The sequence below is a fragment of the Mesoplodon densirostris genome, chromosome 5, assembly GCF_025265405.1.
Source record: "Mesoplodon densirostris isolate mMesDen1 chromosome 5, mMesDen1 primary haplotype, whole genome shotgun sequence".
NCBI lineage: Eukaryota > Metazoa > Chordata > Mammalia > Artiodactyla > Ziphiidae > Mesoplodon > Mesoplodon densirostris.
The window spans coordinates 119,818,631-119,836,202 of record NC_082665.1 but is presented as its reverse complement, the minus strand read 5'-3'; the positions used below and the strand labels follow the sequence as shown (position 1 = coordinate 119,836,202).

Here is a 17,572-nt window from a genome sequence, read left to right as displayed (position 1 = left end):
CCCCTGACTTGTCCTTGCATGTGCTGCTCTCGCCTGATGATGGATGCCATTTGGGTTGCCTGTTGGTACAAGCCTATTTTTAAAAGCCACTGGAGTCTGACTCAAACAGAGGAATGTTCGAGATTTCTTCCAGAATGAATTCCGGACTGCTACAGTATCTGTCTCTGGTTCCCATGTCCCTGCACAGGGCCCCTCCCATCCCTGGAGGCCACATCACAGTGGGGGAGGGGCGGGAGGGCCTGCGATCATGTCCCCTCTGTCCAATCCCATGACCTCTTTACAAGGTCTCCTGTATCCTGTTACCTGTGCCCTTCCCCCAAGTTCCCGGGTATACCTTCTTTAATCCAGAATCCACTTCCACCTTTTGGGGGACTATGAGCAATTACAGATGAACACTAAAGGACCAGGAAACAGGGAACTAGCTTGGATTCAGGGAGGCTGGAAGGCAACCATGCGAGGGAAGTGGACACTAGCCTCGGAAAGCAAGAGCTGGGCTGGAATCCAGACCTTGTCACCAAGAGCTCAAGACCTCAGGCTCCTTTAAACTTGCTGCTCAGTTTCTGGATCAGTAAAATGGGGAGGATGCTAATTATTGTGGGTACTGAGGAGACAGCATATATACACACCATACAAATGCTCCTACGCAAGAAAAACTTCGGCCTCAGTTCCCCTGAAAGTCAATTATTAAAGCAATTTCCTGTGGGGCTAAAAAGAGACAGAACATTCTGCCAAAAACTTGAGTGTGAATGGCTAACGGCCTTGGGTATTGTATTTAACTCCAAATTTTCCAGACATGAAGGCAAAGAGGGAAACAAGATGTGGTACATAGGTCTCTGAGTATACTAAGAGGTTATCTATTCTGAAGTAAGAAATCTCTTGTCATTAAATTCTAAGAGAAATTGATCACTACAACACACACACACCTCCCCATAGGGAGGCTGCAAATGGTAAAAAAAAAAAAAAATTTCTCTCCCAGTTTTCCAAGAAGGGAGGGGTATAAGAAAAGGGGGAATATCATTAATGTTCAGACTGAGGGTTTATGGCTACCTTACCTATGCTGGATTTTAAATGCTACAGACTCCTCAATGGGCCTTGGCAATAATGGAATGTTCTGTGAGTGTAATAGGGAAGAACCTTATTATTCTACTACAAGTTAATCACTAAAGGGATGTTGCCTATAAGATTAAATTATACATACTGACCCAGCTCTGGGAACCCTGCCTCCCAGGTAATGAGCATTACGCTAAAATACCTTTGTTTAGCTCACAGGAAACATCCTGACCAGGCCTACCTGTGATTAGCTGCAAGGAGGAAGAAATTAACACAGCCCCTTCCAAGTCTGGCAGGAACCACGCCCTTACCCTCTCTCCCCTGTTAGTATTAAAGAAGCCAGAATTCTAACCCAGGGAAGATGGTTCTTTGAGACGCTAGTCTACCATCTCCTCGGTCTGCTGACTTTCCCAATACAGTTGCTATTCCTTGCCCCAGCAACTCGTCTCTCAATTTACTGGCCTGTTGTGTGGTGAGCAGTACGAGCTTGGACTCAAGTTACATCAGCAGATTTTGGAGGGACTGACATTTCTGGACCAGTTCTCAGCGTGGGTGCTAAGCACGGGAATTAAGCTACAGTGCCGTAACTCCCCCACCGAGGGAGCCCCCATAGTTAGCTGACTGAAGGTGAAGCTGCTGCTGCACTCCAGGGGCGCCCTATGTCGGGACAGGGTCTGGGGCACATTCTCCATCTTTGGGTACACTTCCGGAACCATGCACACTCAACAATACCTCCAGCCAACCAGTTCTGCAACACCCGAGACTTTTTTTTTTTTTTTTATCGTAACGACAATATTTCCTTTTTTTTTTTTTTTTTTTTAATTTATTTTTGGCTGTGTTGGGTCTTCGTTCCTGCGTGCAGGCTTTGCCTAGTTGCAGTGAGCAGGGGCTTCTCATTGCAGTGGTTTCTCTTGTTGTGGAGCACGGGCTCTAGGCGTGCGGGCTTCAGGAGGTGCAGCACACGGGCTCAGTAGTTGTGGCTTGCGGGCTCTAGAGCACAGGCTCAGTAGTTGTGGCACACGGGCTCAGTTGCTCACGGCATGTGGGATCTTCCCGGACCAGGGATCGAACCCGTGTCCCCTGCATTGGCAGGCGGATTCTCAACCACTGTGCCACCAGGGAAGACCCCACCTGAGACTTTCAACCAGTCGCCACCTCCCGTGAGTCCAGGAGAGTGAGAGCCGGGCTCGCCTTCACTGTGGGCACTTGATCTGTGCCAGTCTCTGGTGACACCACCCAGCCCACGTGTCCCCCTCCTCCCTCTCCATATAAGACCCCCTTACAGGGACTTCCCTGGTGGTGCAGTGGTTAAGAATCCGCACAGGGGACACGGGTTCGAGCTCTGGTCCAGGAAGATCCCACATGCCGCGGAGCAACTAAGCCCGTGAGCCACAAGTACTGAGCCTGCACTCTAGAGCCCACGTGCCACAACTACTGAGCCCACGAGCCACAACTACTTAAGCCCGTGCGCCTACAGCCCATGCTCTGCAACAAAGAGAAGCCACCACAATGAGAAGCTCACGCACCACAATGAAGAGTAGCCCCTGCTTGCTTCAACTAGGGAAAGCCCGCGTACAGCAACGAAGACCCAATGCAGCCAAAAATAAATAAATAAATTTATTTAAAAGGAAAAAAAAAAAGAACCCCTTACAGGCTCGTCTCCTCCTGTGGCTGCAGCCCTCCTGTCTGGAACCATCCCCCATAATCCCCGCCTCAGGACAAGCAGCAGGATCAGAGAAATAGGATAAAGCAAACCCAAAAGAAAACCTGATCAGGGACTTCCCCAGTGGGCCAGTGGTAAAGAAACCGCCTCACAATGCAGGGGATGCGAGTTCGATCCCTGGTTGGGGAACTAAGATCCCACATGCTGCGGGGCAATAAGCCCGTGCGCCACAACTACTGAGCTCGCGGGCCTCAATAAGAGAGCCCGTGTGCCACAAACTACAGAGCCCAAGCGCTCTGGAGTCCACGTGCCACAACTAGAGAGAAGCCCACACACAACGAAGAGCCTGCACACTGCAACGAAAGATCCTGCATGCCTCAAAGAAGATCCCACATGCTGCAACTAAGACCCGACGGAGCCAAATAAATACATATTAAAAAAAAAGAAGAAGAGAAAAGCTGATCACCTCACACCTGTGAGGAGGAAGCTTCTCCTGCAAGCAGCCCCTCCCATGTCCTGCTGGTTTTTCCTGCTTCCAATGCACCCAGCCCCAGCTGTATTTCGCAAAGAATTCCTGCCACTGCTGGGTTCCTAAGTGTAGATTCTCCCACCATAATCAATATCAACCAGCATTCCCTCTGAAATGTATTTTTAAGGTTTCTTCTGTCTTCCCTTCAATAAAAAGTGAAAAGTGAGCTTATTCCTTAGGAACATATATCAGATGACAAACATTACCAGCAAATGAAAGTAGAGAATTCTAGCAACAACTTTTGGGTTTTTAAAAATTGATTTTTGTTCAAATATTAAGACAAAGTAGTGTCTCAACAGATAAATACTCCTGCTATCCCCAATATAAGTAGTTTTTTGATTCCCTAGAATTATACTTCTGTGCTAGAAATTGAAAGAAACATTAAAATCAGCTATGTTAAAAATGGACTACAGCTGAACAGGGAATTAGGGGCCTAGTGCACAACTTATAAGACTTATCATCCAGCTCTCTGTTCACTGCAGCGGAAGGCAATTAGTACCCAGAATTAAATCCAGACCCAGAACCAAAGAACTACCTCACCGGCCGCCCTGCTGTACCAAACACCACTCCCCACCTCAGAATTCTGACACTTAACAGATGGAACCATCAGAAGAGTTACTGGCCTTCACAATGTCTGACCCCAAGCAATTAGGGCTTGGCACTTCTAGTTTCCTTGAAAATAATCTTATCTTAGTTCAGGCTGCTGTAACAAGTACCATGGACTAAGTGGATTACAAACAACAGAAATTTATTTCTCACAGTTATAAAGGCTTAAGTCCAAGAACAGGCCAGCGTGGTCAGGTTCTGGTGAGAGCCCTCTTCTGGGTTTCATACTACAGACTTCTGGCCGAAGCGGGGAAGCACCCTCCAGGGTCTTGAGGGTTTTGGGGTTTTGTTTTGATAGCACTAATCCCATTCAGGAGGGCTCCACCCCATGACCTCTCAAAGGCCCCCCTTCATTTCCCAATACCATCACATTGGGAGTTAGTTAGAATTTCAACATAGTCAGTCTATAGCAAAGTACTATCCATCCATCAAGTCTTTTTAAGTGTGCATTGTCAGTCTGGGTAGCAGAAGCAATACCTAAGTCAGGTACCTGCCATCTCCAATCAGAACGTGGGAGAGGGGCATAGATAAGGGCTGGCATGAAGCCCATATCAAAAGCAACCAATCACCTGTAGTTTAGTCAACAGTATGATACCCAGGTCAATTTCCTGGCTTTGATAACATGCTCTGGTTATGTAACATGTTATCATTGGGAAAAGCTGAGAAGGGTACACAAGAACTCTCTATTATTTTTGCAACTTCTTGCAACTCTAAAATTACTTCAAAATAAAACATTAAAAAAAAATTTTAAGCTACCAATCAGAGGTCATGTTTTAACAGGCTAAGGAATTGAGGCAAATAAAGACTTAAGTAAACCTTTTCTAACTGCTCCACCTCTAGCTTTTTACCATTTCAATATGCTTTAAAGTTTACGTCCTTTCTTAAGGATTTTATACCCTTTGTTAAGGTTTTTTTAAGATTGTTATCCTGACATACAGTTTCCAGGACTGGAAACAAAATGGAAAACATGATCTTGTGTTTATACAAAATCTTGCTTAAAGTTTGGCAGTTCCTGAAAACGTTAAACATAGAATTACCATATGATCCAGCAATTCCACTCCTAGCTATATAATCAAGATTATTGAAAACATATGTCCACACAAAAACGTGTACATAAATGTTCACTGCAGCATTAGTCTTAATTGTCCCAAAGTGGAAACAGCCCAAATATCTATCAACTAAAATGTGGTGTATCTATAAATATACAATGGAACATTATTTGGCCATAAAAAGGAATGAAGTTCTGATACATGCTACAACATCAATGAATCTTAAAAATATTTTGCTTAAGTGAAAGAAGCCAGACATAAAAGACAACATATTATATGATTTAAATGAAATGTCCAGAGTTAGCAAATCCTCAGAGATAGAAAATAGATTAGTGGATGTCAGGGGCTGAATATGACGTGGAGGCAGAGGAAAGGGAGTGACTACTAACAGGTATAGGGTTTCTTTTCAGGGTGATGAAAATGTTCTGGAATTAGATAGTGGTGATGTTGCAAGTACACTACAAACCACTGAACTGTATACTTCAAAATGGTGAATTTTACAGTATGTGAATTATATCTCAATTTTAAAAAAACAAAGCAAAACAAAAAATTCTGCTTAAAGTAGAGGAAAAATTTTCTTTCTTTTTTTTCCAGGCTTATCCTGGAACAATTAACTTTGCCTTGGTGAAGTACCTCACATATTGTACTGAAGCTTGTCCTTGACTAGTCTGAAATGAGGCTAGTAAAGTGCTACACTTCATTCAACAAATACCTATTATGAGGTATTGGGGAGCAGGGCAAAGGAGGAGACAGGAAAGCATTTCTAAAAATACACAATGGAAAAACCAATCGTTACATACCTGAATGCCTTCCTGAGTCACGGGGGCATTGCTCTGAAGTAAGTACCCGCTTGGTAAAGTGAAAATGTTGTTAATTGCAACAGACCATTCTCCCCTTTCCCCAAAGAAATATCTGCAGTTTGACTGTCCTTCTCTTTATAATTACTGAAATTTTCAAAATTTTAAGAGGCATCATTGGCTTCAAGCGTTTCTATATTTGAGAAACATATTCACAAGGTTCTAGACCTCTAGGAATTCAGATTATCATCTGATCTCCTCCTAGTCTTCATCTCTACAAACTGAAACACCCTCACAGCTTGGGTGTGTCTTCACAGGGCAGCCAGTCCCTCCCTCACCTTGACCGCCACAGCAAAGGGCTCTCCATCACCGCACCTTCCATAGGACCAGAGCTGCACACAGCACTCGCATCACGATTTTGTATAAACACAGGATCATGTTTCCCATTTATTTCCAATACTGGAAACTGAATCATAATGCTTAGTGAGAGATTTGACTATACCAAATAAGACTGATTTCTTTCTTTAACTGAGTATACGTTGAGCTTCATGCATAAATAAGCACTGTGCATAAACTTCATGAGAACTTTGAGAACTCTGCCCAAGGAGGGTGCCCTCACTCAAGTCACTTCTTTGGGGGCTGTTTTAAAAGCCAATTGATAGGGCTTCCCTGGTGGCCCAGTGGTTGAGAGTCCGCCTGCCGACGCGGGGGACGCGGGTTCGTGCCCTGGTCCGGGAAGATCCCACATGCCGCGGGGCGGCTGGGCCTGTGAGCCATGGCCGCTGGGCCTGCGTGTCCGGAGCCTGTGCTCCGCAACGGGGGAGGCCACAACAGTTAGAGGCCCGCATACCTCAAAAAAAAAAAAAAAAAAAAAAAAGCCAGTTGATAAGTCGAAGCAAACAGTCTCTCTGCCTTAGAGCCACACCTGAATTCTGATTTTGAAAACTGGAACTGAAACTGTGACATCCCTGATTCTGTGTGACCTCCAACTCTTCCCTACATTAAATCTACCCTAAAGAATAAGGATTTGCCACCATGAAGAATGTTTCTTAGAGAGAGCACCACAGGCTCAGGGTAATTCTAGATGAGCAGTTCCAAAAATCAAAACCTCCCTCGATGATGACCCTCAAACTATAACTCTTCTGAAGGTGTTAATTTTGGTCCTTGTTTCCAAAAATTAAGTGAAAACAGTACACAATAATAAATACATTGTTAGTATATGAAAAATATGAACACATATTTGAAAATATGAACACAAAGACAGAAGATCTAGTAAGAATGAAAAACAGCGTTAAAGTGAATGACTTCAAGAATTTTCTTCAAGTGACTGTTACACTGTTATGTTAAAAAGGAAAATACACCCTTGATGTTAATCATAACCATTCTTATAATACACTGTGTTCTGATATATTAATAGTCTACAACAACGCCTACATCCCCTTCTAGGTCAGAGCCCTTGACCCTGACCCTGACTCCACGTGGGGAGAGGCATTCATCTTCCCCCCGGAGGACACCATCGGACATTGGCTCTCAGGAAGCTTCCTCTTCTCTACCCACTCACACAGCTTTGTAAGGGCTCCCTTCTCTCTCTCAACTTGGAATCTCACTAAACAAAATGTGAAGTGTCCCTTCCAGTGAGATGACTTGTGAAAACAGTTACTTCAGCTAATCCCAGCACTAATCCCTGGGCCATCCAGTAGTTTATGCTGCTCTGTGCCACTTATACCCTTCTTCTGTTTCTTATTTCCAAGACAATTCAATAAGCAAAATACAACGGTTCTCAAATACACAGTGACTCAGAGTTCTTTCTAACGACGACAAGAAGAACAGGCAATACTAAGAGCTTAAGACGTACAGGGCTGTGCTAGACCCATTTCTGAGACGTGAGAATCTCTATCCAAATCTAGACGTGGCTGACTCCAAAATCTGCATCTTTGGCCATTACTCTTTGAAAACAATAATTAAAAGTTCTTCAAATGCATTTACACAAAAAGTCTCATTTAAGCCTCTGAACAGGGCTGTGAGGAATGAAGGTGACAAAGACCCTGAGATGTTAAGGAGTACAGCAGCTTGCCCAGGACCCAGAGCTAGGAACAGAGCCAGAACCAGAACCTAGGACGGCCAACTAGATCCCTCATCTTTCCACTGACCCAGCCGCCCTGAAGTCTAAACAAACCACCTGGAAATAGTTACTGCCAGTGGTTTCCTAGACAATGAGAAAGAAGAAAGGCTAAAAATCAATGGGATTTGGGAAAAAAGCTGCCTTCTCTCAACAATGTGATACTTTCTAATTGGGCCACATTCACTTCCTCCCTTGACATCGCAAGGGACCTAACATGTACAATACAAAATGACAAAAGTGGTGAGCTAGAAACCACCATGAGTTGTGCAACCACCAAGACTCAATACTGAGTCAGGTTCGCTGCTCTGACTGGGAGCCCTTGAGCACGCAGCTCCTCAGGTGTAAAGTTACATCAGCTACCTTCGGGTAGGTCAAGTAATAGGCACAGAGTAGGTGTGCAAAAACTGTCAGTTCCCTTATACCACAATCAACTCCAGGGCTGGCAGAGGCTCCAGGATCATTAAAAAAAAAAAAACAAAACTCTACTCTGCAAGATCGTCCCTTCAGAACGCCACTGTTTCAAATGGAATTTGCTAACAGGAAGAAATACTTTCTCCTGGCAGTAGCATGTTCCCTGAGAAACTTGCATTAACTAGGGAGTAAACATACCAGCATCCTCCCACGAAAAACAAGAACATTATTCACAGTAGTCAAAAGGTGGAAACAATCCAAGAGTCCATCGATGGGTGAATGGATAAACAAAATGTGTCTATACGTACAATGGAGGATGATTCAGCTTGAAAAGGAAGGAAATTCTGACATGTGCTACAGCATGGATGAACCTGGAGGATGCTACACTAAGTGAAATAAGCCAGTCACAAATGGACAAATATATATGTGAGTCCACTTCTATGAGGTACCTGGAGTAATCAAATTCACAGAGACAGAAAGTGGAAGGGTGGTTGCCAGGGGCTGGTCGGGGAGGGAGTGAGGGGTTAGTGTTTAATTGGTACAGAGTTTCAGTTTGGGATAACAAAAAAGTTCTGGAAATGGAGAGTGGTGATGGTTAGACAACATTGTGAGTATACTTAATGCCACTGAACTACACACTTAGAAATGGTTAAAATGGTAAATTGTACGTTACATATATTTCACAATTTTTTTAAATAGCAAAGATACTCTGATCATCCACAAAGGCCTTGGACTCTGCTTCCTGGGGTCTGGGCCACACCTCACCATTGCCCCCTCCCTGGCCCGGCTCATCTTTCCACCATCTTGAACAGGTCCACCCCAAGGGCACTCACCGGGCCGCAGGTTCACCGTGACCTCCTGCGGCGTCATCTGGATGACGTCTGACCCCGCGGGGCTGGAGCCCTTGCTGCTGAGAGGCAGGCTCCGCAGGACCTGGGTGCTGCTGACCGGACTCTCAAACTCGCCGCCACAGCCGTTCCTGACCAGGTTTGCCTTCAAGTCGCACCGGGAGGTGACCGACCGCAGGCTGCCGAAGTCCTGGAGGTGTGGAAACAGGGGAAGAGGGCAGGAGGCGGTCAGAGCAGCTCCAGGACACCTGAGGCTGTAGACTCATCACCACCCTGCGACCTTAGACCCTCTACATTCCATTTCCTAAAAGCGGACAAAACAATAACTCCCCCAAGTGCCTCACACCAAGCATCATGAGGATTAAGTGAGGTGTCAGATGTGAGGATGTGAAAGCATTTGGCAAGCTGTAAACATGCACAGTAAAAATGTTTGGTCTCGTTATTTTCATGGTCAAAAACGCTCCTTTAAAAAATGTGCCTGTCTACGTGATAAGCTGGAGAAAATAACTGATATGGTCAAAAGTTGCATAACTAAAAATTTTTGAACGATACCATATAAGTGGCCAAGTAGCCATCACTCAGACAATCAAGAGTTAACTTCTGAGCTGTTCCCTCATCTACCATGCAGGCACAGCCATTCTGGAGAGCAATGCGGGTCGGTACCTTTTGACCCCTTGGTCACCTCCTAGGAATTTATCACAAGAAAACTATCAAAAGGAAAGCAAAACTCTGTAAGATATATACTGCATGTTCTTCAGAATAGCACAATCATAAACCTGAAGCCAAAATCCCTAAACCAGAAGAAAAATATGGTTTATCACCTCAATAGATGACACAGCCATCACAAATAATTATGAAGACTAAGCAGAAATATCAAAACATTAAGAAAAAAAAATCAGAAAATAGAATGGTATCTGCATTAGGATGCCAAAGAAAAATAAAAAATTAAGATAGTTGAGCTGCTAGGGGAGAGGGAATAAAATGATATTTTTCTTTTTCTCTTTATTGTTGTTTAAACAATAAAGCCACATTGATAAGAACAATCTTTCTTTTCTTCAGTTGGATTTAGGAGAAGGCTGTGCATCAGGATGACCCACCCTAGTTTGGGGCACTAGGAGTTTGGGCCATTTACTTTAAAATGAAATTACATACTTTGTTATAAAGTAGGATACCTGTAAGCAGTGATCATTTTCCAGTAAGGGGGTTTTCAATGGCAAAGCAAACCCATTCATTGCTGGATGTAGAAAAGAAGATCCCCTCCTCCCGCTGGTTGGACTGGAGTAATGGCTGGAGGAGTTAGATGCTCTCTCTTCCTCCCGCCACTGTAAACACTTTGCCAAAGAGCCTCAGATGAGTCAAGAGTCCGCTGACCGCAGACAGACTCCCCTCCCCCTTCATCATGGTCTAGGATGCCCCATGACCAGTCACTGCCCACTGGGGCCTTTGCAAGATTCAAGACCAAGAAGTCAAGAAGACTTCGCAGTATTTTTAAGGAAGTAAAACCAGATGTGTTGTTCTGGGCCTCTGTGATTTTGGTTTTTCGTTTGCTGATATCTGAATGTTTTTGTTTTTGTTTTTTTTTTAATTTTGTCTATTGAACTCTTGACATGACGGGAGATCTTGCATGTCAACAACCTCGGGACAGCACTGTAAATATAAATGACTCCACAGACACTTGTGGAACAGGGTGAGAACAATGATTATTCTAGAAATTACAAGATTCCAAAGCTGAGGTTTCTACACTGGGTTCCGAACAGTCTAGCTTGGCTCTGATGAAGCAGTAAAAACCTCCCAGGGATAGGGGAAAGGAGCGGTAACTTCCTGAGGGCCTTACAGGTATGGGACTGCTGTCTTGAGCTGTGTGACGCACAGGGTGAATTAGCTGTCCAGAGCTGAAAGGGCTTAGGGGTTCGCCTGCTCAGAGCTTACGTGGCTAGAGAATTTCTGAACTTCCTGCCAGCATGCTGGGCCTTGCTGCCAGTTCCTCCAATTCCAAGGAGCTGGTTGTCCTCCACCCAGTTCTGACTGTCAAAGTGCACCTGTCTTGACCAGACCACTGCCCATCCCCTCCCCCACCCCACCAGGCTGCTGAGGAAAGCATCTTCAGTCTCCCAGGAGCGATGGAAACCCTAACGGCCCTCCCCTTGGTCTGAAGCAGCCTGCATTCCGGAAATAGACTAGGTCACAGAGCCAATCTGTTTCACCCTAAGCAGCAGGCAGCTACATGATTCCTCACCACAGCCTCAGCCGTTCACGTCATCCAAATCATTCCTTAACGCCTGGACACCTTCACCAGCAATGAACTTCATTCAAGTTTCCCAGTCAAGCTGCTCAAAGGCCATTTTTGATAGACAGTACCAGTCCCTGAGGGAGGATTTGTACAGGGCCACCTGCTGCTCAGGGAAGATGTACCTGCTGGGCTCCTCAACAGGCTTTAAGTCCAGGACATGCTTCCCAAACCTGAAGAACTGACAGGCAGCCACACAGTGCCAATTACAACCTTGTTTGTGTAGCTGGCTTTCCTGATTGTGCTCTGGGGCTTCTTTATTCTCTAGGATGTTAGGAGCAAAGCTCTCTTCATGCCCCTCACTGGTAACAGCTTTCCTTCATTCTCCTTAATAACATTCTTCAAGGTGGTGGCAAACCTCCACTCCAATGCACGTGGCTTCCGTGAAGTTTGCTGCACCAGCAGGGAAGACAGTGAACTCCTGTCACCCAGCTGCCAGCGCGAGAACCACCACTGAGAACATTAAGACTGCCAGTTGCAGGATGACTTCAGAAGTGCCTACCATGACAGCAATGTGACAGTACAGGGGGCCCACTTCTCAGAAGCTCCAGCGTCACAGGCAGCAAGGGACAGCCTACTATGGCACTCATACCAAACTCAGACTTGGCCTCAGGGCCATCCATTTCTATCAGGTTTGTCAACCTTCTCCTGTTTCACGGAGTTCAGTTTCTTGCTACTTGGGGAAGCCCCAGTGGTTTCACTGATGTGCTTGAGAACCTTTGAGACACCTTTATATATTGAGTCCTGTCACTGTCCCAGAATTTTAGGGCCTCAAAGACACTGGCTGAGGAACCTCTGGGCATGGAAGTCTGGAGAACCTTCTGAGAGTAAGGCAGCTATCTCGACATCAATCAAGGATGCCCGCAATAGTTGAAGGTCTGTCCAGCATGCAGTCTGAAAATAGCCATGACTGACTTCTAGCATAGGCCCTTGATACCCCAGAAAGGGACAGAGAGCACTGCAGACCCCGCAGGGAATGGTAACCCCACCAGCCCAAGAGCTTTTCCTCTATTCCCCTCCTCTAGCTCCTCTTTAGATATTTTAATTTTGAATAAGGATGGATGCATAGTTAAAGAGAGGAAACCAAAACCACAAAGACCAGGGGCATATATTGTGATGGTTATGACCTTCCAGGTACACACATGTTATAAATAAAGACAATGCCTCGATATCACCATTTCCAAGCTTCAAATTCAGTGAATGCAGATGCCCCAAATTATAAACCCTTGGAGGAAAGGAAGACTCGTGATTAAGAAAATCCTCCTCTCATGAGTGACATCATGAAGTCTGATGCGCTAAGAGCCTTCGGATCCCAGAGACCTGACACCTGACCCTCTGCCAGGTGTCAGAACACAGCAAGTTCCAGGGGGGAAGGGACCTTGGGTGCATCACCTGGTGCCAGCCCCTCACTTCTACAGATGAGGAATCAGAAGCCCACACGCCTAAGTTCATGCGTATGTTCACCTGAGAAGTTTAAGTTCCTCCAGCCTCAGCTTTCTGGAAGTAAGCTCAGTGTTCTTTGCATCATCTGCCTCCCTTCTCAGCCAAGGTCACTGCTGAATTCCAGAGCGGGAAACTAACTCTGGGCCCCCAAACTCCATTCCTCTGAATCTAGTATTTCCTTGCTGCCCCAGGTGTTGAGCTCTTCCTGCCCCCTATCAAACTTGGAGGATAAATATCCACTTGATGCAGAAAAACAGGTATGAGTCTTCATCTCAACACAGAAAAATGGAAACTGCTTTCAGGATGGGCTCTCATGGGGCAGCTCAGATGCTCACAGGTGCTTACAGCTCTGTGCCAGAAGAGGTTTCAGTTCGTGAAGGAAGCATCTGTCCATGGTCTCCAGAAACACCGTCACGAACCCTCCAAAGGGCTCACGAGGGAAGGGTAACTACATGACAGGCAAATTACCAAGAGAAGCAACAGAATGCACACTGGAACGTGAAATACCTTTCAGAGCTTTTAGTCACCAAGTGGTAATAATACAAGAAAGAAAAGGGAGGCGTTCCAAGTTTAGACGGCTTTTACTTTGTTCCAACACCGGCGCTCGGAGTTGTTACAACCTGGCCCTCTCGGCTCCCTCCATCGCCTATTACACGGAGGACATAATGAAGTCTACTGTTCACTGTACACTTAACTCCCCTACATTTTGTTAATGAAAAACCTCCCTCCTGCACCCAAGGCCAGCGCTCAGCGGGCTCTCTGCTGTCCGGCACCGTGGCCAGGGCACTCAGCTTGTCCGCCTGCGCCCCTCTGGTCATCACATCCTCTGGGCGCCTCGCTGCCTGCTGCGGAAACAAACAGCAGGGTGGAAGAGTTGAGAAACTGCAGGCCTGGGGGAAGAGGAACCCAAGCAGGAAAGGGGGCAGACTGCCGGATCCTGGGATGAGGGGAAGAAGTCGCCAACTGGTGAACAGGCAGACAGCCGGGCAGAGGCACGGAGCCGGCTGCTGTCAGTGCTTCAGCCCTGGCTTGACGGAGCCCTCGTGGATTAGGGGGCGGGGGAGGGGAGCACAAGGTTAAGGGATGACAAACTGAACCCTGTGCACGTGGCCTGCCTGCCTGGGGGATGGGGAAATCCCTGTCAGCTTCCGCGCGGCTCACTTAATGCACTGGACAAATGTTCGTGAAGCACCTGCAACAGGCCGAGATGCTTCCTTTCAGGACCGCAAAGACATGTTCTCTCATAGATCTGTATTTTATTGTGAGCTGGGGCGGACGCTTATGTTTTTCATTCCTTCCCAGCTCAAAGGAGACTACAGGTCATGAGCCCTCCCTCTCCTTTCCCCACCACGCTAATCTCCCAGAAGGCCCAGGCGGCCGGTCTTGCTGCCCAGCCTCTCCTCTGTCTCCTTCCTCACATTCCCACCTCCAGTCCTCCTGACCCCTTCACTCCTTCTCTCCACGTCCACCTCCAAGGCAAAGACCCTTCCCCGCGGCCCAGGTTCCCCATCTCCTCCCACGTCTGCCCCTACATCCACCACCCAAGCGCCCCAGGCCTCCCTGTTCTTGTCCTGCGGGATTCCACAGGGTGGCCATGCCTGCCCGGTCCTTCTCCCTCTGGTTTCACAGCAGCCTGGACCGCTCACGGCAACATGGCCTCAGGCTGGCTCACGTTCACACCTCAGGAGCCTCCCTCACCCCCGACCCTGAGGGCCATCGCCCTGTCTGCCTCTGCGTCCACCGGGGCTCCCACAACGCTTCCCGAGCGGGGCCGGGGGGACCACACGCCAGTCCTTCAGCCCCGCCCACTTCTCCCCAAACCTTGTCCTCTGTCCAGCACGCTGGCCTCCCTGCCCCCGGCACAGGCTGCTGGTCCACAAAGCCCCTTCCCCCTTCCTCCCCAGCACACAGCTAGATTAAGTCTCCCAGCTCCTACTGCACTTAGACTGAGGGAGGTAACTGGTTTTAGGTGAGAAAATGTGAGTGGAAATAACATGGGCTGTCCCGAGGCCTTGCCATAAAAGCATTCACACACATTCTTCCCCGCACACGTCTCTCCACAGCTAGCTGGGTTGTGAAACTTACTCTCCTAGAGCAGAGGCAAACGTCTACTTTTAAAAAAATGAAGGACAAAATAGATAATAAGCTGCCGGAGTTTGCTGTATGTTTTATGCCGTGCAGTACAAACAGCACAGGGAGTGTTCAAGCTGGCCGAGAACAGCCCAGGGCTGTGACGAAGGATAGGAATCAGGAGCTGAGCTGTGTGGTAAAGACCAGCAGCATCCCCTCCACATCCTCACCTAGGGTAAGGGAGAGTCTGGCAACTCTGGTCTTGAAGCCAGAGGGTAAGGTCTCAAGCAAAGGTGCCGGGACTTCACTGGCGGCGCAGTGGTTAAGAATCTGCCTGCCAATGCAAGGGACACAGTTCGAGCCCTGATCCGGGAAGATCCCACAGGCCGTGGAGCAAATAAGCCCGTGCGCCATTACTGAGCCCGTGTGCCCCAACTACTGAGCCCGCGTGCTGCAACTACTGAAGCCCACACACCTAGAGTCCGTGCTCCTCCGCAACAAGAGAGGCCACCACAATGAGAAGCCCACGCACCACAATGAAGAGTAGCCCCCGCTCACTGCAACTAGAGAAAGCCTGCATGCAGCAACGAAGACCCAACGCAGCCAAAAACAAATAAAAAAATTTTTAAAATCCCCAAACACATTTAAGAAAAAATAAAGCAGCAGTCCCCAGCCTTTTTGCCACCAGGGACCGGTCTCGTGGAAGACAATTTTTCCATGGACGGGGGGCGGGGAGGGATGGCTCAGGCGGTACTGCGAGCGATGGGGAGCGGCTGATGAAGCTTCGCTCGCTGGCCCGCCGCTCACCTCCTGCTGTGCGGCCAGGTTCCTAATAGGCCACAGACCAGTACCGGTCCGTGGCCCAGAGCTTGGGGACCCCTTGTCTAAAGCCACCAGGGAAAATGAAGCCACAGTTAGAAAATGAAGACAGGAGAGCCACGTTAATGGGGCCATGCAGCAGACCCAGGCAGACAGAATCAGCATGAAGTGTGGAGGGCGGGGCGGGGTGTGTGTGTGTGTGAGGGCACTGGCTGACTCAAACGCCACACCTGTGGGAGAATACAGTGACGGGAGGGGGGACTGGGGAGAGGAGATGGAATTAGGTTACAAGCAGTGTTAAATGCAGAATAAGACATCCCCACCCCCACCCCAAATAAATAAGGAAGCCATTGTGGGATCTGGAGCAGCGGGCTCCTGACAGAATGTGTTTGGGGGTTAATCTGTGGTGGTATGCAGTCACAGGGCGGCTGGTGGCGGATCAGCATCCACGGGAACACACTAGTTAGGGACCTGGCCCTCCCTGGCCCTCCACTCGGCACCGGCCCTCCAGCGCACACACGTCACGTGCTCTTGACAGAAACCTCACTTCTGTGCTGATGTCCCAGGATTCACTGTTAAGGCACTCGGCCACACTTATCCTGTCTTGCTAAGGGGCAGGGGTTGATCAAAACTATTCCTGGGGGCCTCCCTGGTGGCGCAAGTGGTTGAGAGTCCGCCTGCCGATGCAGGGGATACGGGTTCGTGCCCCGGTCTGGGAGGATCCCATATGCCGCGGAGTGGCTGGGCCCGTGAGCCATGGCCGCTGAGCCTGCGCGTCCAGAGCCTGCGCGTCCGGAGCCTGTGCTCCGCAACGGGGGAGGCCACAACAGTGAGAGGCCCGCATACCGCAAAAAAAAAAAAAAACTATTCCTGAATGCCCCAAACCCAGCTCTCTGAAACACACTTGGGCCATGGGGAAAGTTCACCTCCCAAGAGGATGGGAAGCCGCATTCCCGTGCAGGCATCACAGGAGGTTCTTCAGCCAAGATTGAGGCTATAAGCACAGAGGGAGCCCAGGTGTGGGCCGGGACAATGATATGCTCCGCGAGATAACATCAGTCACTACCAGTATCGGGACATCAGCCTTAGGAAGTACCAGCACAGGAACGGAAGAGACCTAAAGTAGACAATCCAGCCCGGCTTCCTGATCCCACTGCCCACATTCCACTAGAAAATAGCCGTAGATGACAAGGCTCAGGAGGCTTGGTTTCTCAGCAGTCCCATCCGCAAGCCCTCTCGTGAACTGATCTCACTTTGTACTCCCAAAATGCTGGAGGGTGAGAACTGTCGTCTTCATTTTACATACCGAGAAAGTGACAATAAATCATGGCAAAACTGAGATTTAAACTTTCGTTTTCTAACTCCATGTCTTTTTAGCAGGCTTCTTTTATCAAGTATGAATTCCTGCCATATTCTTGGCCAGATCTGAAGATGAATAAGACAAAGATTTTCACGGAGATGATGATTTAATTGGAAGCAGGCATGAAAACAAATGCACAGAATAAGAGGCTGTAAGTGCGACGGAAGGAGGACAGACTACAGGGGAGACAGAGGTGGTCACGGCCTGTACGTGCAGACACGTAATAAACAGCCACTCAGTGAAATCCTTCCATCAACCTTACTGAGCAACTACTATGTGCCAGGCACCAGTCAGGGTGTGGGGGATCCAGCAGTGAAGAAACCAGATAAAACCGCTGCCATAACATTCTGGTGGAGGGAGCTTACATTCTAATTTCAGATGGATGGATGGACAGATGGATGGTTGGACAGATGGATGGATAGATGGTTGGGTGGACAGACACATGTGTCTGGGGGAAAACCATGGAAGTTTTCACGGAGTAGATGTGTCTTGAATTAACTTTTTCTTTTTTTTGTCTG

At 47.7% G+C, this 17,572-nt stretch overlaps 1 protein-coding gene across 1 annotated transcript in view; it reads right to left on the bottom strand.

Annotated features, from left to right (window-relative positions):
- ITGB5 (integrin subunit beta 5) overlaps window positions 1-17,572 on the bottom strand; it is a 109,543-nt gene that overhangs the window by 80,971 nt on the left and 11,000 nt on the right. The window contains exon 3 of the mRNA XM_060099419.1: window positions 9,061-9,265. Within this exon, the coding sequence (XP_059955402.1) occupies window positions 9,061-9,265 (205 nt within the window). The remainder of the gene's footprint in view (window positions 1-9,060; window positions 9,266-17,572) is intronic.